Source organism: Pristiophorus japonicus, chromosome 16, assembly GCF_044704955.1.
Source record: "Pristiophorus japonicus isolate sPriJap1 chromosome 16, sPriJap1.hap1, whole genome shotgun sequence".
Classification (NCBI taxonomy): Eukaryota; Metazoa; Chordata; class Chondrichthyes; family Pristiophoridae; genus Pristiophorus; species Pristiophorus japonicus.
The window spans coordinates 3,451,662-3,472,865 of NC_091992.1; the positions used below are offsets into that span (position 1 = coordinate 3,451,662).

Consider the following 21,204-nt stretch of genomic DNA (forward strand, 5'->3'; position numbering starts at 1 on the left):
AGGAAGGACATTCTTGCTATTGAGGGAGTGCAGCGAAGGTTCACCAGACTGATTCCCGGGATGGCGGGACTGACTGGATCAACTGGGCTTGTATTCACTGGAGTTCAGAAGAATGAGAGGGGACCTCATAGAAACATTTAAAATTCTGACGGGGTTAGACAGGTTAGATGCAGGAAGAATGTTCCCAATGTTGGGGAAGTCCAGAACCAGGGGTCACAGTCTAAGGATAAGAGGTAAGCCATTTAGGACTGAGATGAGGAGAAACTTCTTCATCCAGAGAGTGATGAACCTGTGGAATTCTCTACCACAGAAAGTAGTTGAGGCCAATTCACTAAATATATTCAGAAAGGAGTTAGATGAAGTCCTTACTACTAGGGGATCAAGGGGTATGGCGAGAAAGCAGGAAGGGGGTACTGAAGTTGCATGTTCAGCCATGAACTCATTGAATGGCGGTGCAGGCTAGAAGGGCCGAATGGCCTACTCCTGCACCTATTTTCTATGTTTCTATGTTTCTATCCACAGTGTGCAGCAGCAGCACTAGGGAAAGTAAGAGGTTATTTGGATAGCCGGAGGAATAGAGCCTGTGCAAGGCCAGGTCCAGTTCCACATGAAGGACTGGACAGTTTGTTACCCTGCTACAGTATGAATATCCAGGACCTCAAGGTATTTGCAATTCTGTGTACAGATAACTGTGCAGTGCAATAAAAGGTTGGCCACAATCACCATCTCTACAAGGCAGCCATGGAAAGACCAATTCCATTTAACGACTTTACGCAGTGGGTGGGGAGCAAATGGGACCAATTATCCGTGCGGCCGGGTTGATGGTGTTAACAAACTCGCACGGCAACGGGATAGATATCTGGCAGTGAAAACAATTGAGGAGTGAGCGATAGTGTGTGGCATCTGAACAATGGTGGGACAGGCCAGGCAGCCTGTGATTGGCTCATTCTTGCACATGACCCACATTCCTGTGCAATAACAGGCCAAGTACATACCGTGCAAATAACTAAAAACTAATCAACTTCACCAAGATCCCTGACCCCATTAAACTGAAAGGGCACCTGGTCTCATTACCTCACCACCACCACCTCAGGAACAACTCTGCAGGTGACTGCAGATATGGAGAGGTGGGGAGGGGGGCAGGGGGAGAGGAGGAGGGAAAAGAACAAAAGGGAAGGTCTGGGCTTTCCTCCCCTCCCCCTTTCCCTGCCTCTGTATTTGATTAAAACCTGTCACATCACTAACCTTTCCCAGTTCTGACGAAAGGTCATCGACCGGCAACGTTAACTGTGTCTCTCTCTCCCCCCCCCCCCCCCCCCCGAGCTGCTGAGTATTTCCAGCATTTTCTATTTTTCTTTCAGATTTCCAGAATGGACAGTATTGTGCTGTTGTACTGACTGCAGATATCCTCGTGGCTCGGATGCTGGGTGCTGACGTGCCCTTAGCCATTGCTAACGTCCTCCACACACATGTCACCTTCACTGACTCTCAAGGTCATGGAGTGTTGTCTGAGTGTTTGCATCTTGCGGCCATCAGCAAAGCAATGGCAAAGATAATAGTTACTGAGGACTGCAGATTAGACGGGCACAAGATCGCCATCCAGTATCGACGATGACATCAAGCTGACATCTAGGTTCCTTTAACCAAGCGAGTTTGCAAAAATGCAATACCTCAATCCACAGTCCAGTCATTTTCAGGAAGGCCACAGGGACATACAGCTTGGGAAAGTGAACAGTCTGGGGCACACTCTGGGGTTGGGGGCAAGACAGCTAATACAAGACACTGTAGAGGGAGCTTTACTCTGTATCTAACCCATGCTGTACCTGCCCTGGGAGTGTTTGATTATAAAATCATGGAAATTTACAGCACGGAAGGAGGCCATTTGACCAATCATGTCCATGCCGGCCAACCAAGAGCTAACCAGCCTAATCCCACTTTCCAGCTCTCGGTCCGTAGCCCTGTAGGTTATGGCACTTCAAGTGCACATCCAAGTATTTTTTTAAATGTGGTGAGGGTTTCTGCCTCTACCACCCTTTCAGGCAGTGAGTTCCAGACCCCCACCACCCTCTGGGTGAAAAAAAGTTCTCAACTCCCCTCTAATTCTTCGACCCATGACTTTAAATCTATGCCCCTGGTTATTGACCCCTCCGTTAAGAGTAAGTTACTTCCTATCCACTTTATCCAGGCCCCTCATAATTTTACATCTCAATTAAGTCTCCCCTCATCCTCCTCTGTTCCATAGAAAACAAACCCAGCCTATCCAGTCTTTCCTCATAGCTAAAATTCTCCAGTCCTGGCAATATCCTCATAAATCTCCTCTGTACCCTCTCTAGTGCAAATCACATTTTTCCTGTAAGGTGGTGACCAGAACTGCACACAGTACTCTAGCTGTGGCCTAACCAGTGTTTTATACAGTTCAAGCATAACCTCCCTGCTCTTATATTCCATGCCTCGGCTAATAGCAAGTATTCCGTATGCCTCTTAACCACCTTATCTACCTGGCCTGCTACCTTCAGGGATCTGTGGACCTGTACTCCAAGGTCCCTTTGTTCCTCTATACTTTAGTGTCCTACCATTTAATGTGTCTTCTCTTGCCTTGTTAGCCCTCCCCAAATGTATTACCTCACACTTCTCCAGATTGAATTCCATTTGCCACTGTTCTGCCCACCTGACCAGTTTATTGATATCTTCCTGCAGTCTACAGCGTTCTTCATCATTATCAACCACACGGCCAATTTTTGTATCATCTGCAAACTTCTTAATCATATCCCTGCCAATATTATGTCGGTGGGATTGATCTGGTTGCAGTACAGGAACATCACACGCCTCAATGGAAACCCATTACCGGAGCAACAGCCAGAGCTTATTGTAGTAACATAGGATGCTGGAGTCTGAAATAAACAGAGAGAATGCTGGAAATAATCAGCATTAGGTTTGTGTTTGATTCACTGCGAGTATCTCAGGCAAGGTCTGGAGATAGTGTCTGCTGGGGGGGGGAGTTCAGTGGGGTTGATGCATATATGTGTGTGTGTGTGTCTCTCTCTCTGTCTGTCTGTCTGTCTGTCTGTCTGATGGCTGACTCTGGTTCATCCTTATTCTTTAAAGCCAGGAGTCGCAAACAATAAATTAAAAAATAATTAACTATTACAATGTTAAAATACTAAGCATTGACCCACGACCACTGAAACTAAAATCACATTTAAAGTCACCCCTCGCTTAACAATAACTTAAGCAGCAATTGTTTAAAGTCTAACTGAAAGCATCGGGACTGAAGCCAGTCACACACCCCGGACTCCCCTCTCACCACACGCTGCTCTGGATCTCGCTCGCTCCGGGTCTGCTCCAAGTCCCAGCCGGATTAGCCCTGAATGCGGCTTTCCACGCTCCGCCCCTGCTTAATAAAGCGATTGTGATGCCGCAGAGATACGTGACTGAAGCAAACTCCGCCCAGAGCCGCGGTGGCAGGAGAGGGAAAGTGAAAGGACACGCCCCCCAAACCCCACCCACCAAAACACAACCCACCCTCCAACCCCTCAAAACCCACCCCCAAACCCCACCCTCCAAACCCCCAAAACCTACCCTACCCCCCAAAACCCCACCCACCAAAACACAACCCACTCCCAAACCCCACCCTCCAAACCCCCAAAACCTACCCCACCCCCCAAACCCCACCCACCCACCAAAACCCAAACCCCACCCTCCAACCCCCCAAAATCCCACCCACCAAAACCAAACCCCCAAAACCCACTCTCCAACCCCCCAAAACCCACCCCAAGCCCCCCCAAAACCCACCCTCCAAACCCCACCCCCGAATACCCACCCACCCCCCAAACCCCATCCTCCAATCCCCCAAACCCCATCCCTCAAAACCCACCCTGCAACCCACCACCCCCCAAAACCCACCCTCCAAACCCCATCTTCCAACCCACCCTCCAACAACCCAACCCCCCAAATCCCACCCACCAATCCCCAAAAACCCACCCACCAACCCCCAAAAACCCACCCACCAACTCCACCCCCCAAAACCCACCTGCCAACTCCCCAAAACCAACCCCCCAAACCCCACCCACCAACCCCCCAAAACCCACCCTCCAAACCCCACCCTCCAACAACCCAACCCCCCAAATCCCACCCCCCAAACCCATTCTCCAACAACCCAACCCCCCAAATTACACCCTCCAACCCCCCCAAACCCATTCTCCAACCCCCCAAAACCCCATCCTCCAATCCCCCAAACCCCACCCTCCAATCATCCAAAACCCATCCACACACCCTCCAAACCCCCGTACCCCACTCTCAGACACTCCAACACCCATAAACCCAACCTCAGACCCCCCAACAGTACTGAGGGAACGGCGCACTGTCGGAGGGCAGTACTGAGGGAGTGCCGCACTGTCGGAGGGGCAGTACTGAGGGAGTGCCGCACTGTTAGAGGGGCAGTACTGAGGGAGTGTCGCACTGTCGGAGGAGCAGTACAGAGGGAGCGCCACACTGTCGGAGGGGCGGTACTGAGGGAGCGCCGCACTGTCGGAGGGGCGGTACTGAGGGAGCGCCGCAGTGTCGGAGGGGCGGTACTGAGGGAGCGCCGCACTGTCGGAGGGGCGGTACTGAGGGAGCGCCGTAGTGTCGGAGGGGCGGTACTGAGGGAGCGCCGCACTGTCGGAGGGGCGGTACTGAGGGAGCGCCGCACTGTCGGAGGTGCTGTGTTTTGGTTGAGATGTTAAATCTGCTCTCTCGGGTGGATATAATAGATCCCATGGTGCTATTTTGAAGAAGAGCAGGGGAGTTATCCCCGGTGTCCTGGGGCCAATATTTATCCCTCAACCAACATCATTCAAAAACAGATTATCTGGTCATTATCACATTGCTGTTTGTGGGAGTTTGCTGTGCCCAAATTGGCTGCTGCGTTTCCCACATTACAATAGTGACCGCACTTCAAGAGTACTTCATTGGCTGAAAAGCGCTTTGGGACGTCCTGAGGTCGTGAAAGGCGCTATAGAAATGCAAGTTCTTTCATTTCATATTTTTGAATAACTCAAGTGGGAAGCAGAGGCTGTGGATGGTGCACCCAGAAGCTAAATGAAGGTATAGTTAGTGGGCAGAGCAAGCTGGGTTTTAAAAACAGGAGGAAGAGAGACTGTGGCAGGTAAGGAGTGATTATAGCGAAATTTCTGTTTCCATTTGATGCAGTTTTTAAAATAGATCAATTTAAATGGAACATGTCCTTTGTCAGCTAGTTTTAAATCGAGGGCACAGGTGGGAGTGTGTGTGACATGAGTGAAAGCCTGCGCTCAGAACCAATCAAGTCAAAGTTCCTGTGGTGGCTGACACAGCTTATTGTTGATGTGTGTAGATTGTCAGTGATGTAGATGACACGCTCAGAACATGGGGCCCTTCAGGGAGCCGATTATAAGGGGCAAGACTCCATTTAGCAATATTCAGAGATTAATACCTTGCTTCACAACTGGTGTAAAACCTATTTAACTCTGAATGATGTATTACAACCATTTCTTTTCACGAGAGGCAGCCCATGGCATAAATCCCAGCTCGGGTTGCAGTTGAGAGTTTTCAGATCGATCAGAAACATGCAAAATGGGCCGCTGGGAAACGCTGAGGAAAATCCGGAGGTCTGGAAAGGTATATTAATGGAAGTCCCTTCACTCTTGCACAATATGGGGGCCGGACTTCAGTGTCATCCACTGTGTTCACATGCAAGGTTTCAGCTGGAAAGTGTACCGAGACAATGCTGAGGATGATCGTGCATTAACAATCGTTTCAAAGTCTGGAAAGCAGCAACTCCGTATCAACAACTTGTATTTATGTAGCGCCTTTAACGTAGTAACGTAGTCCCAAGGCGCTTCACAAGAACGATCAGATAATATTTGACACGGAGCCACACAAGGAGATATTAGGACGTGTCCAAAAGCTTGGTCAAAGAAGTAGGTTTTAAGGAGCATCTTAAAAAGGGCGAGAGGTCGAGGTTTAGGGGGGCAATTCCAGAGTTTAAACTTAGAAAGTATTGGCGCAAGAACAAGAGGGTGGGGTGGGGTTAAACCCAGACCCCTTCTGTTCCTTCAAGTGGATGTAAAAGATCCTGGAGCCACTATTTATCCCTGGTGATACCCAGAGATGTCTGCGCTCCTCACAGTCTGCCCTCTTCAGCATCCCTGATTATAATCCCGCAACCATCGGTGGCCGTGCCTTCAGCTGCCTGGGCCCCAAGCTCTGGAATTCCCTCCCTAAACCTCTCTTTCCTCTTTTAAGATGCTCTTTAAAGCTACCTCTTTAACCCAGCTTTTGGTCACCTGCGCTAATTTCTTATGTGGCTCAGTGTCAAATGTTTTTCTTATAACACTCCTGTGAAGCACCTTGGGACGTTTTACTACTTTAAAGTTGCTATATAAATACAAGTTGTTGTGTTGTCCTGGGGCCAATATTTATCCCTCAACCGTCACTAAAATCACATTATCTGATCATTATCACATTGCTGTTTGTGGGAGCTTGCTGTGTGCAAATTGCTGCCACATTTTCTATATTACAACAGTGACCACACTTCAAAAAGTACTTCATTGGCTGTAAAGCGCTGGGGTACGGGTCCCACACACTATATAAAGGCAAGTTCTTTCATTAACTCCACACACAACCCTGCCACAAGGCTATACTTGGTATTATATTTGGCAAGGACTCGGACAGGAGCAAGCAGCGGATTAATGGTTCATCATCTGTGGCTCAAAACATCGGTGTATTTATTGATGAATTGTGATTTAATGCCTTGTAAAGTCAGATTGATGTCGAAACAAGTAGGATTGAGGCCGACAAGAGATTAACAGTACTGCGGGACTCCCCCACCACCCTCACACACAGGTCAGGGAAAGAATGGAGTGTCTCACAAAGTTGGAGATGACTTTCCAACCCTTGAACAAAAGGTTTGGGCCTGTGAAACGACTGGGGCTGATAGGCCTACACCGGCACGGGACGATGGTCATCCTGTCTGGACCACAATCATTTGTCGGAGCTTCGAGGATCTTTGCCTGTCAGTTTGGGTTACTGCAGGTGAAAACAGAAATCTTTGAGTGACAGAAGAGGCTCAAATTCAGCCTGGATTAATGTTGGCAAAGTAAGGATGGCTCAGTGTGGAAATGCACAAGTGACAGGCAATTCCCACGGAGACCGTACCCCAGTGAGAGTCGGTGTGTGTGGGACCTGTACCCCAGTGAGAGTCAGTGTGTGTGGGACTGTACCCCAGTGAGAGTCGGTGTGTGTGGGACCTGTACCCCAGTGAGAGTCAGTGTGTGTGGGACTGTACCCCAGTGAGAGTCAGTGTGTGTGGGACTGTACCCCAGTGAGAGTCAGTGTGTGTGGGACCCGTACCCCAGTGAGAGTCAGTGTGTGTGGGACCCGTACCCCAGTGAGAGTCGGTGTGTGTGGGACCTGTACCCCAGTGAGAGTCAGTGTGTGTGGGACCCGTACCCCAGTGAGAGTCAGTGTGTGTGGGACCTGTACCCCAGTGAGAGTCAGTGTGTGTGGGACCTGTACCCCAGTGAGAGTCAGTGTGTGTGGGACCTGTACCCCAGTGAGAGTCAGTGTGTGTGGGACCCGTACCCCAGTGAGAGTCAGTGTGTGTGGGACCTGTACCCCAGTGAGAGTCAGTGTGTGTGGGACCCGTACCCCAGTGAGAGTCGGTGTGTGTGGGACCTGTACCCCAGTGAGAATCAGTGTGTGTGGGACCCGTACCCCAGTGAGAGTCAGTGTGTGTGGGACTGTATCCCAGTGAGAGTCAGTGTGTGTGGGACCCGTACCCCAGTGAGAGTCAGTGTGTGTGGGACCCGTACCCCAGTGAGAGTCAGTGTGTGTGGGATCTGTACCCCAGTGAGAGTCAGTGTGTGTGGGACCCGTACCCCAGTGAGAGTCAGTGTGTGTGGGACCCGTACCCCAGTGAGAGTCAGTGTGTGTGGGACTGTACCCCAGTGAGAGTCAGTGTGTGTGGGACCCGTACCCCAGTGAGAGTCAGTGTGTGTGGGATCTGTACCCCAGTGAGAATACTTATGGAAGAAAGATGCATGGATTTTGCACCTCCCTCACCAATGTCACCAGCAGGACAAGGGGAAATGAAGCAGAGACCGCAGATACAGTAATTACCCGCCTGCTCTCTCAGAAAGGGGCAGGCTGCATCTGGACCAACCCACGCCCCCAGCCCCACGCCCCCAGCCCCCAGCCGATAATGTTCGCACACTCCCCTGAATCATTCACGATCGCAATAAATAACATGTTAAATGTGGATTTTTGCAAATTGGTTTTATTTTATTCTGAAAAACAAAATAGTCTTCCACCCGCGAGGCAGAAAGCAGCAGGGAAAGATTCCAGGGGAGGTGAGGGAGAGAGAAAAAAGACAGAGTCCGAACCACAGGTGCTGGACGGTAATTCTCGCAAAACAGTGTGAAGTATAAACAGTAATTAAACACATAACAAGCAGAAGCACAAATGCTATAGGTGTATATGTATTTACAAATAAAAGCACTTTGCACAATATTTACAGTTTGCCACTGTTGAGGTCTCAGGGCAGCACAGAATGGGTCAGGGTTACACAAAGACCACCAATAGACCAGAATCAAGGGCCAACTATCTTCTCAGAGTTAGAGATGGATTCACTCCGGCATTTTAACATTTGTTTTTCTTTAAAGCTCAACATCCTCGGCACAGTTAAAGGCTTCAGGGCCGTGAATTGTCGCTGAATCGATCATATACGGGAGAAGGAATGGGAAACTGGAGCTGCCATTTCGCCCCACACCTCACTCCTGGCCACAACGGTTGTGTGTTTCTCCCCCACACTCAGTGACTCTGACCCCAGTGACCAGTGGGTGAAGGAGCAGCCACTCTACTCTCCCACATCGTCTCCCAGATAGTGCAGGAGACCCTTCAGCTCCACCGAGCTCGCAATGACCCCCGGCACGGACAGCAGAACCTGTAACACAGAAGGCAAAATGCAATCACAACCGGCACAAGCGCAGGACCTGGTCAATCAATCAGCATCTGGGGAAAACCAGAGCTTTGGATTGGAGGCAAAACCCTGGCATCGGATCCCTTCGTGTCCTTTTGATTTTAGTGCTGGGAGGAGGTGGACAATCTCTGGCCCCGTTGAGACGGGAATCTCATAGATCGTCTGCTGACACAACTTACCATTTTAATTGAATTCTAATTTCAGGCTTTTTTCCCCTGTAAAGTAGGTATTCAGATCATTATCCTGGGAACTCCCAATTCTCCCTGGCTCCCTGTGACAAACCGTGCTTTATCACTAGGTCACCAAACCCCAACAGCACAGAGAGATTGAAGGCTTTCAGCCCCTCTGCCCGGCCCCAGCCTCATTCACCTGCACCAGCATTGGGGCAGGGCTGACATCTGCATTCCCATCGAAGTCAGGAGCTCATGGGTTTAAACACCACTCCGGAGAACTGACCATATAATCTAGGCTGTGTTACATAAGAAATAGGAACAGGAGTCGACCATTCGGTCCCTCGAGCTGATCTTCGACCTCAACTCCACTTTCCCGCCCAATCCCCATCTCCCTTGATTCAAGTGTCCAAAAATCTATCGATCTCAGCCTTGAATATACTCAGAGACCCAGCCTCCACAGCCCTCTGGGGCAGAGAATTCCAAAGATTCACCACCCTCCGAGTGAAGAAATTTCTCATCAGTCCTAAATGGCCGACCCCTTATTCTGAGAACCTGGTTCTCGCCTCTCCAGCCAGGAGAAATAGTCTCAGAATCTAAGAAAGGGTTTTGGAAAAGACCACAATAAGTAGCAGCACAATTTCTGGCACCTTAATACCACACATCTCTCACTGCGCAGTCAGGAAAGGGATCAAGGACTTATTTTACACGATGGGCAGGAGGTATTTTTTCAAACGCTGAAACAAGCTAACAAATTGCTGATTACTCGCAGGAAACAATTCCTAAATTAGCTCATTGGCCTCTGAACAGCCAAATGCCTCAGACCCCCTTTTTCTTAATTTCCATGAAAGAGTGCCTTAAAGCACATTTAAAATAACCCAAATGATAAATTCTCTGGGGAAAAATGGCTCAACGGTCCTGAAACAGGACAGCACTACTCGAAGAACAGGGGAGTTCCTCAGTCTCCTCACCAACGTTTATTCCTCAACCAGCAATCTGATTAACTGGCCGCTTTCCACACTGACGTTTGTGGGATCTTGCTGTGCAAGTTAGGTGCTATGCCTGGCTGCAACAGTGATGACATTGCGAAAGTAATCTCATTGGCTGTGAAGCAGGGTCAGACGTCTCAGCAATGACAGGCGTCGTCTAAACTCAAGTTCTTCTGGACTCGTTGAAACCTTCACATTAGCACCAGACCCTGTTGACACCTCCTCCTTAACCACACCGAACGTCACCATCACAAGATGGGTCCCATCAGCAAACATGACCAGAGACGGAGAGAGATGCATCGCTGGGTTGGGGGATTTTTGGAGCCGTCGTTGAATTGAAAGGCCCCTTAACCCACCTGTCTGCTGTGCCCCCTCCCCCCAGCCTCATTCAACACCGAGCACGGCGGCCATCGATCCCCCCCCCACCCCCCACACCGAGCACGGCCACCATTGATCCCCCCCCCCCCCCCCTGCACGGCCGCCATTGATCCCCCCCCCCCTGCACGGCCACCATTGATCTCCCCCCCCCCACCCCCCACACCAAGCACGGCTGCCATTGATCCCCTCCCCCAACACGGCCGCCCCCCCCACACCGAGCACGGCCACCATTGATCTCCCCCCCCCCCCCCCCTGCACGGCCACCATTGATCCCTCCCCCCCACACACACCGAGCACGGCCACCATTGATCCCCCCCACCCCACACCGAGCACGGCCACCATCGATCCCCCCCCCCCCCCTGCACGGCCACCATCGATCTCCCCCCCCCCCCACACCGAGCACGGCCACCATTGATCTCCCCCCCTTGCACGGCCACCATTGATCCCTCCCCCCCACACACACCGAGCATGGCCACCATCGATCCCCCCCCCCCCCCCCACACCGAGCACGGCCACCATCGATCCCCCCCCCCACACCGAGCACGGCCACCATCGATCCCCCCCACCCCCCCCCCCCCCCACACCGAGCACGGCCACCATCGATCCCCCCCCCCCCACACCGAGCACGGCCACCATCGATCCCCCCCCCCACACCGAGCACGGCCACCATCGATCCCCCCCACCCCCCCCCCCCCCACACCGAGCACGGCCACCATCGATCCCCCCCCCCACACCGAGCACGGCCACCATCGATCCCCCCCCCCCCCCTGCACGGCCACCATCGATCCCCACCCCCCACACCGAGCACGGCCACCATCGATCTCCCCCCCACCCCCCCCCCACACCGAGCACGGCCACCATCGATCTCCCCCCCACCCCCCACACCGAGCACGGCCACCATCGATCTCCCCCCCACCCCCCCCTGCACGGCCACCATTGACCCCCCCCCCCCCCCTGCACGGCCACCATTGATCTCCCCCCCCCCCACACCGAGCACGGCCACCATCGATCTCCCCCCCACCCCCCCCTGCACGGCCACCATTGATCTCCCCCCCCCCCCACACCGAGCACGGCCACCATCGATCTCCCCCCCCCCACCCCCCACACCGAGCACGGCCACCATCGATCTCCCCCCCCCCACCCCCCACACCGAGCACGGCCACCATCGATCCCCCCCCCCCCACCCCCCACACCGAGCACGGCCACCATCGATCTCCCCCCCCCCCCCCCCCCCCCCCCCACACCGAGCACGGCCACCATCGATCTCCCCCCCCCCACCCCCCACACCGAGCACGGCCACCATCGATCCCCCCCCCCCACCCCCCACACCGAGCACGGCCACCATCGATCTCCCCCCCCCCCCCCCCCCCCCCACACCGAGCACGGCCACCATCGATCTCCCCCCCCCCCCACACCGAGCACGGCCACCATCGATCTCCCCCCCCCCCCCCCCCCACACCGAGCACGGCTGCCATTGATCCACCCCCCCATTTCGATTTTCCCCGCCACGACTTACTATCCGGACGTGCTCAATCAGGTTGTCGAGTTTGGCCAGCTCGGTCTCTGCTTTCTGATTGTTCTGCTCCAGAATGGCCCTCTAGAAATGGGAGAGAGGGAGGAGGGGTTACTGACATCGCGCACAGTCATCGATCAGATAGCGAACATCGTACAGATCCCATTCAATTGAGGAACCACGGTGAAGTCCTCTGGGTTACATCAGAAATAGGAGCAGGAGTCGGCCATACGGCCCCTCGAGCCTGCTCCGCCATTCAATAAGATCATGGCTGATCTGATCATGGACTCAGCTCCACTTCCCTGCCCGCTCCCCAAAACCCATTATCATTTAAGAAACCATCTGTTTCGATCTTAAATTTATTCAATGTCCCAGCTTCCACAGCTCTGAGGCAGCGAATTCCACAGATTCACAACCCTCAGTAGAAATTTCTCTTCATCTCTGTTTTAAATGGGCGGCCCATTATTCTAAGATCGTGCCCTCTAGTTCAAGTCTCCCCATCAGTGGAAACATCCTCTCTGCATCCACCTTGTCAAGCCCCCTCATAATCTTATTCGTCTCGATAAGATCACCTCTCATTCTTCTGAATTACAATGAGTAGAGGCCCAACCTACTCAACCTTTCCCCATAAGTCAACCCCCTCATCCCCGGAATCAACCGAGTGAACCTTCTCTGAACTGTCTCCAAAGCAAGTATATCCTTTTGTAAATATGGAAACCAAATCTGCACGCAGTACTCCAGGTGTGGCCTCACCAATACCCTGTACAGTTGTAACAAGACTTCTCGGCTTTTATATTCCATCCCCTTTGCAATAAAGGCCAAGATTCCATTGGCCTTCCTGATCACTTGCTGTACCTGCATACTATCCTTTTGTGTTTCATGCACAAGTACCCCCAGGTCCCGCTGTACTGCAACACTTTGCAATCTTTCTCCATTTAAATAACAACTTGCTCTTCGACTTTTTTCTGCCAAAGTGCATGACCTCACACTTTCCAACATTATACTCCATCTGCCAAATTTTTGCCCACTCACTTACCCTGTCTATGTCCTTTTGCAGATTTTTTGTGTCCTCCTCACACATTGCTTCTCCTCCCATCTTTGTATCGTCAGCAAACTTGGCTACGTTACACTCAGTCCCTGCTTCCAAGTTGTTAATATAGATTGTAAATAGTTGGGGTCCCAGCACTGATTCCTGCGGCAACCCATTAGTTACCAACCAGAGAATGACCCATTTATCCCGATTCTCTGTTTTCTGTTAGTTAGCCAATCCTCTATCCATGCTAATATATTACACCCCACCCCGTGAACTTTTATTTTGTGCAGTAACCTTTTATGTGGCACCTCATCAAATACCTTCTGGAAATCCAAGACACCACATCCACTGGTTCCCCTTTATCCACCCTGTTCATTACATCCTCAAAGAACTCCAGCAAATTTGCCAAACATGACTTCCCCTTCACAAATCCATGCTGACTCTGCCTGACCAAATTTTGCTTTTCCAAATGTCCTGCTACTGCTTCTTTAATAATTAATTCCAACATCTTCCCAACCACAGACATTAGGCTAACTGGTCTATAGTTTCCTGCTTTTTGTCTGTCTCCTTTTCTAAATAGGGGCATTACATTTGCAGTTTTCCAATCTCCTGGGATCTCCCCAGAATCCAGGGAATTTTGGTAAATTACAACCAATGCATCCACTATCTCTGGCGCTACTTCTCTTAAGACCCTAGGATGCAAGCCATCAGGTCCAGGGAATTTATCTGCCTTTAGTCCCATTATCTTACTGAGTACCACCACCTTTGTGATTTAAGATTTTAACAATTCCTGACAGCAGAGTGTGGTGACTGATCACATCACTGAGGTAGCGATTTCCCCGACATGTCGGGCAGTTTAATTTGCCGCAGTGGAGATGGTTACGCTGCCTCAGTGATGTGATCAGTCATCACACTCTGCTATCAGCAATTGTTAAAACCTTAAATTCTTCATCGACCCAGTCGGAGTTGAGGAACAAGTTACAACAACAACTTGCATTTATATAGCACCTTTAATGTAGTAAAACATTGCGAGGCGTTTCAAGGGAACGATGAACAAAATTTGACACCGAGCTGCATAAGGAGATTAGGTCAGGTGACAAAAGCTTGGTCAAAGAGGTGGGTTTTAAGGAGTGTATTAAGGGAGCAGAGAGAGTCGGAGAGGTTTAAGGAGGGAGTTCCAGAGCTTGGGGCCCAGGCAACTGAAGGCACGGCCACCGATAGAGCGATTATAATCAGGGATGGGCAAGAGGCCATATAAATTCTTATCGTCACTGGTGGATCGTCCACAGACAGAACAGACAAATCGAAGCCCCCTCGGAATGCATTAATGATGCTGGGCGAATAGGTGGGGTTGGGCAAGGGGGGGGTGGGGGCGAGTGGGGATCTGCACCTCCAGCAGCCCGTGAAGCTCCATCTGCTGGTAGCAGTGTGTGGCTGCAGGTGTGACCGTCTGTCACACCCGGTGATTCCCAAATAAGGAGGGGGAGACAGATGTGGCAAAAATAATCAAAAGGAGATTGAGAATCGCGGGGGGAGGAGTCGGGCTCACGGTCCAGAACGTTGCCAAGCTGAAGAGAACAGGAGAGAGACGATAAACTGAGAACTGCTGATCCCAGGCTTGGAGATTAAGACTTGGGAGGAAGGGAAAATCCGAGGAGTTGCAGTTTGAAGGTATGGGGAGCAGTGGAGTTGGTGCACTGGGGGCCAGATGTGGACAGGGAGGTGGAATGGGGATGGGACTGATGGAAGAAAAGGAGAAAATTCAGGAGCACTGACCATAGTAGTCGGGGTAAATCAGAGAGAGCCAGAGAGTAAAGGAGAGACAGGCTGCCCGAGGGTCCCACATATAATTCAGCAAGCAGTTACTCACGTGTCTGGCCATTTTCACCGTCAGCTCCTGCATGTTGCTCTCCTTCTGTAAATTAGCCTCCCGCAATTTCTTCACCTTAAATTACAGAAATAAATCTCACACTGAGCTCACTCGCTTCCCCGCCCAGGTCCAGCAGAGACTGTGCAACTTGCCCTGCCCTGGGGTTCGGAGACTGGCTGGGCTGATCATGAGCGACTGGCACTGGGTCAGCGAGCCGAAGGCAATTGCGCTTCATTCTGGAACCAGATGGGGCTGGGGGATCGGGGTACACTGCACAACACATCAAACCGTCAGTCAATCCACATCGGGTCCTTCCAACCTCCTGGCTGAATGACCGAGTTCCAGTCTCGGCGAGACACCACAGGGACGCTCAGTGTTGGGGGCAGAGGGGGGCCACGCGACCCGGGGGAGGGACGTACAGACAGGCCGCAATTCACTTGCTGCCGGTCGACAGGCATCAACAGTGAGCTGGCTGGGCCAGTGCGGGGCGAAACGTTAAAGTACGTCTCCTCACGGGCAGCAGCTTCTCCAGACCACTGATTCAACGGGTAATAGTAACGGTGGCAGCAGATGCTCAGTTGGGGTGTGGTGGTGTCGAGGTTACATTGCTGGATCCAGATAACACAAGCTCAGATCCCATCATGGCCAGCACTCACTTTCAGCTACTCGGCCGTGCAGCTCTGGAGCATCGCGTAGCCGTTGGATTGCGGAAAAACCCAATCCCTTTCACTGATGCCCCGCTAGGGAATGAAACCGGCCGTCCTCACCCGGTCTGGGCCTATGGGTGACTCCAGTCACACACACACACAACCCCAACGAGTTTCTTACTTGTTGTTGAAGATCGACTTTCTCTTGCAGCCAGCCCATGTCCAGCGCCCCTCCGGAGCCCTGCAGTTTGATCAACTCTTCGCGGAAAGTGAGCGCCTCGATCTCCGCGCGCTGGAGCTGCCGTTTCAAATCAGTGACTCTTTCCTGCATGGCCTGAAACACACAGCGTCTCTCCTGTTCACTTACAGCCACAACTCAGGGCCAGACAGCCCCCCCATCAAGGCCTCACCTCATTTACAGCCAACATTTATTCCCTAATTTTTATTCTCTGACACTCTGGGCTGAGTGTTTCAGTCCTCTATTTGACCATGGGGATAAACCCCCCACCCTTCTACACTGTCCCATCAAACACTCCCAGGGCAGGTACAGGGGGTTAGATACAGAGTAAAGCTCCCTCTACACTGTCCCATCAAACACTCCCAGGGCAGGTACAGGGGGTTAGATACAGAGTAAAGCTCCCTCTACACTGTCCCATCAAATACTCCCAGGGCAGGTACAGGGGGTTAGATACAGAGTAAAGCTCCCTCTACACTGTCCCATCAAACACTCCCAGGGCAGGTACAGGGGGTTAGATACAGAGTAAAGCTCCCTCTACACTGTCCCATCAAACACTCCCAGGGCAGGTACAGGGGGTTAGATACAGAGTAAAGCTCCCTCTACACTGTCCCATCAAACACTCCCAGGGCAGGTACAGCACGGGGTTAGATACAGAGTAAAGCTCCCTCTACACTGTCCCATCAAACACTCCCAGTGCAGGTACAGCTCAGATTAGATACAGAGTAAAGTTCCCTCTACACTGTCCCATCACACACTCCCAGGGCAGGTACAGCACGGGGTTAGATACAGAGTAAAGCTCCCTCTACACTGTCCCATCAAACACTCCCAGGGCAGGTACAGGGGGTTAGATACAGAGTAAAGCTCCCTCTACACTGTCCCATCAAACACTCCCAGGGCAGGTACAGGGGGTTAGATACAGAGTAAAGCTCCCTCGACACTGTCCCATCAAACACTCCCAGGGCAGGTACAGGGGGTTAGATACAGAGTAAAGCTCCCCCTACACTGTCCCATCAAACACTCCCAGGGCAGGTACAGGGGGTTAGATACAGAGTAAAGCTCCCTCTACACTGTCCCATCAAACACTCCCAGGGCAGGTACAGGGGGTTAGATACAGAGTAAAGCTCCCTCTACACTGTCCCATCAAACACTCCCAGGGCAGGTACAGCACGGGGTTAGATACAGAGTAAAGCTCCCTCGACACTGTCCCATCAAACACTCCTAGGGCAGGTACAGCTCAGATTAGATACAGAGTAAAGTTCCCTCTACACTGTCCCATCAAACACTCCCAGGGCAGGTACAGGGGGTTAGATACAGAGTAAAGCTCCCTCTACACTGTCCCATCAAACACTCCCAGGGCAGGTACAGGGGGTTAGATACAGAGTAAAGCTCCCTCTACACTGTCCCATCAAACACTCCCAGGGCAGGTACAGGGAGTTAGATACAGAGTAAAGCTCCCTCTACACTGACCCAAGAATCTGCTTTAACCACAACCTCAGAACACAGAAGTGACCGCCCATTGCCCATTAAACACCATCATTAAGGCGTCACTGAGCAAAGACTGGCATTTTTTAACTGCATGGCCTCTAGACTGACTGCAAACTCAGTCGAGAGCACGAGAGAAAAACCTTTTTTGCCCCCACAGCTTGTGGGATTTGGAGAAACTAGTTGAAGGTGCGTTTACGTGTGAGAGAGACGGTCTTACCAGGAATTCAGTGTGTTCCTTGAAATTAGTCTCCATCTGTTTATTGAATTCCAGGATCATCTGCTCCTTGAGACTGATGGCTTTCTCCAGCTCAGCATTACTCTGCCAAACAGGAAAAACAACCCTTCAGACTCGGGATTTACACCCCCCACACAAAGAATTGATCCTGATGAAACGGTGCCTGTTAAAGACACACCGTGCGCTGTTAGGAGCTTGAATCATTGCTTCCAGTGTAATTGAACTGATCAGCCGTGTCCTGTGCCCTCGGAATCGCAGGCAGAGGTCGATGAGTCTGTAACACTCCAACATGGCACCGCACCACCACAGCTTCATCCCAGAAATATCCCAACACTCCTCCCCACTCCCAACTTACTATCGCATTGGAAACCAGGGTTCAAAACAGGAACGGCCAGTCATTCAGTATCTGTGGAGACAGCAGAGAGTCTGTGCTTTGGGGCAGAACTAAAAATGAGAGATATTAATAGATCAGGAAAAAAACCTTTAGTGGAAACATCAGTGGAATGATGTAAAATCATCTTTGGCGAATATCAGATAAAAGTATTGAAGAAAGAAGATATTGGAGAAAGAAATGGATGTGTACTAGAGTACTGCGTACAGTTTTGGTCTCCTTATTTGAGGGATATACTTGCATTGGAGGCAGCTCAAAGAAGGTTCACTAGGTTGATTCCTGAGATGAAGGGGTAGATTTATGAAGAAAGGCCTAACCTACACTCATTGGAGTTTAGAAGAATGAGAGGTGATCTTGTTGAAACGTGAGAGATTCTGAGGGGGCTTGACAAGGTCGATACAGAGTATGTTTCCCCTCGTGGGGGAATTTAAAACTAGGGGGCATTGTCTCAGAATAAGGGGCTGTCCATTTAAAACTGAGATGAGGAGAAATGTCTTCTCTGAGGGTCTTGTATCTTTGGAATTCTCTGCCCCAGAGAGCTGTGGAGGCTGGGTCATTGAATATATTTAAGGCGGAGATAGACAGATTTTTGAGCGATAAGGGAGTCAAGGGTTATGGGGAGCGGGCAGGGAAATGGAGCTGAGTCTATGACCAGATCAGCCTTATTGAATCTTACTGAATGGCAGAGCAGGCTCGAGGGGCTGAATGGCCTACTCCTATTTCTTATGTTCTTGTGTGTGAATAGCCAAGGGAGGGAAAGAAAAAAATCAGAGATGGAAAGCTTGTGGGTCAGGTGTTGAAATAAATGAAGGTGAAAAGAAGGTATAGCCACAGTTACTGAGCCGTGTGTTTGTGCATGTCGGGAGAGGGAGAGAGCGAGAGCGAGGAGGAGAGGGGTTGGGGGGAGGGAGGAGGAAAGGGGGAGGGGAGGGGGAGAGAGGAAATTGGTCCCAGCCCACTGACAGAATTGTCTGCACTCCAGAGCTTCACATCAATACTGGTGTGGCAAAACATGAGGGCACATCGGTCTGTGTTTGTCTCCATACAGGTGGGGGTATGGGGGAGTGTGTGTGCATGTGTGCTCCCAGATTCATACCTCGCTGTGTGCCTGCAGGTCTCGGTTCAGTCTCCGGTTCTCTGTTTCCAGCTTCCCGACCTGGTGTTGCAGGCTCTGTAACTCCAGCCAGTTCTTGCTGTACGTGGCCTTCCGCTGCTCCCGAGCCCTCGAGCTGAGGAAAGATCAAATGGAAGGAGTTTGAAATCTCGATCGAGGCTCACCCCAAAAGGCCCGAGTGCGTGAAGCAGACAGGAACCGCTCCAGGGAATCACAGCCCAGCCGACTCCACACTGCGGCCAGTAATGCCTGTGTGGGACTGGCCGGGGTCTAGACACACAATCTCCTCCCCCATCTCCAACCGTTCTCGCAGGACACAGTGCACTCACTGCATTGCACCGCACCGTGAAACCGGGAATGATTTATTGTTATCTACAAAAATAGTTGCAGAGAAGCTGGACAGCGACCCCCCCCCCCCAGGAGAGCAGTGTAGCGAGTCTCGCCTCCCCCCCGCCCCCCCCCAGGAGAGCAGTGTAGCGAGTCTCTCTCTCTCTCTCTCCCCCCCCCCCCTCAGGAGAGCAGTGTAGCGAGTCTCTCTCTCTCTCTCTCCCCCCCCCCCCCTCAGGAGAGCAGTGTAGCGAGTCTCTCTCTCTCTCCCTCCCCTCCCCCTCCCCCCTCCCCCCCCCGGGCCAGGAGAGCAGTGTAGCGAGTCTCTCTCTCTCTCCCTCCCCTCCCCCTCCCCCCTCCCCCCCCCGGGCCAGGAGAGCAGTGTAGCGAGTCTCTCTCTCTCTCTCCCCGCCCCCGCCCCCCCCGGCCAGGAGAGCAGTGTAGCGAGTCTCTCTCTCTCTCTCTCTCCCCTCCCCCCTCCCCCCCCGCCCCCGCCCCCGCCAGGAGAGCAGTGTAGCAAGTTTCCCCCCCCCCCCGCGAGAGCAGTGCAGTCAAGGGGCTGGGTGGGTGTGGGGATGGATAGCCCCCCCAAGCGTTCTGGCTCTGGAAGCCTGGACTCTCTGGTTGGGAGGAGGGGAGGGAGAGAAAGCAGACCCCCGTGGGAGGGGGAGTGGGTGACGGGAGCTGCCCTTCTCCCGATTTCCGGCCTGTTTTGGCAAATTGCTCATTCGACAGACCGGCAATAGAACGTTTTGCAAACCTTGCACTTGGAGATTGCCCAGTGAGTAGCTGGGCCACAGGGAACAGAAGGATCCCAGGTTTCATAGCCCCGGGCTGTGCTAATTTTTCCAATCTCACCGTGGGCAGCAGTAGGGGCACACCGGCGGTAGGGGGGGCGGGGCTTGGAGCTCCTGGAAAGGGTACCGAGGGGAGGGGCCAGTTACAGCCAAAGTTCCTGCTGCTGCTCCCTATCCAGGAACCCCCGCAGACAGCATCAGCTTTGACGGACGTCGCCCCAGAAGATATCAAACTGGGCAGCACTCACTGACCGACACACAACGGACGGTCTCGGAGCAAGGGACCAGAGCTGGTGACCCGGGAACTCACCTCACCAGGCCAACATCAACAGCTCATTCCACCAGGCAGTAAAGGAACTTGCATTGATATAGCACCTTTCCCAAAGCGCTTCACAGCCAATGAAGTACTTTTGAAATATTGTCACTGTTGTAATGTAGGAAATCTGGCAGCCAATCGGTGCACAGCAAGCTCCCACAAACAGCAACAAAATCAATGACCAGACAATCTGTTTTAAGTGCTGGTGGAGGGCTAAATATTCTCCTGCTCTTCTTCCAATAGTGTGGTATGATCTTTTATGTCCACCTGAAGGGACAGATGGGGCCTCGGTTTAATGTCTCATTCGAAAAATGGCACCTCCGACAGTGCGGCGCTCCCTCAGTACTGCCCCTCCGACAGTGCGGCGCTCCCTCAGCGCTGCCCCTCCGACAGCGCGGCGCTCCCTCAGCGCTGCCCCTCCGACAGTGCGGCGCTCCCTCAGCGCTGCCCCTCCGACAGCGCGGCGCTCCCTCAGCGCTGCTCCTCCGACAGCGCGGCGCTCCCTCAGCGCTGCTCCTCCGACAGTGCGGCGCTCCCTCAGCGCTGCCCCTCCGACAGTGCGGCGCTCCCTCAGCGCTGCCCCTCCGACAGTGCGGCGCTCCCTCAGCACTGCCCTGGGAGTGTCAGCCTGGATTCCATGCTGAAGATTCTGGAGTGGGACTTGAACCCACGACCTTCTAACTCCGAGGCGAGAGTGCTGCCC

General features: G+C 52.4%; 2 protein-coding genes and 1 long non-coding RNA gene across 8 annotated transcripts in view; 1 reads left to right on the top strand and 2 right to left on the bottom strand.

The window, feature by feature from the left end:
• Positions 1 to 3,402, bottom strand: part of aldocb (aldolase C, fructose-bisphosphate, b) — a 30,646-nt gene extending 27,244 nt beyond the window's left edge. The window contains exon 1 of one of the 2 annotated variants that reach the window (XM_070856889.1): positions 3,305 to 3,402. The gene's annotated coding sequence lies outside the window, so the exon portion shown is untranslated. Of the gene's footprint in view, positions 1 to 3,286 lie in introns of both variants that reach the window. The other variant, XM_070856890.1, reaches the window with a different exon arrangement.
• Positions 1 to 21,204, top strand: part of LOC139226262 (uncharacterized) — a 73,439-nt gene that overhangs the window by 33,663 nt on the left and 18,572 nt on the right. Inside the window, exon 3 of one of the 2 annotated variants that reach the window (XR_011587227.1) lies at positions 1,362 to 2,909. The exons of the other annotated variant lie outside the window; for it this stretch is intronic. This is a non-coding gene — a long non-coding RNA (uncharacterized lncRNA). Of the gene's footprint in view, positions 1 to 1,361; positions 2,910 to 21,204 lie in introns of those variants that run through there. 2 annotated transcript variants of the gene reach the window in all.
• Positions 8,281 to 21,204, bottom strand: part of spag5 (sperm associated antigen 5) — a 38,897-nt gene continuing 25,973 nt past the window's right edge. For all 4 annotated transcript variants that reach the window (XM_070856886.1, XM_070856885.1, XM_070856887.1 and 1 more), the window contains 6 exons: positions 19,044 to 19,176; positions 17,539 to 17,640; positions 15,780 to 15,932; positions 14,952 to 15,026; positions 12,052 to 12,132; positions 8,281 to 8,962 (listed from right to left, as the gene is read on the bottom strand). In XM_070856886.1, coding sequence (XP_070712987.1) covers positions 8,876 to 8,962; positions 12,052 to 12,132; positions 14,952 to 15,026; positions 15,780 to 15,932; positions 17,539 to 17,640; positions 19,044 to 19,176 — 631 coding nt within the window. In that variant the 3' untranslated portion in view covers positions 8,281 to 8,875. The remainder of the gene's footprint in view (positions 8,963 to 12,051; positions 12,133 to 14,951; positions 15,027 to 15,779; positions 15,933 to 17,538; positions 17,641 to 19,043; positions 19,177 to 21,204) is intronic.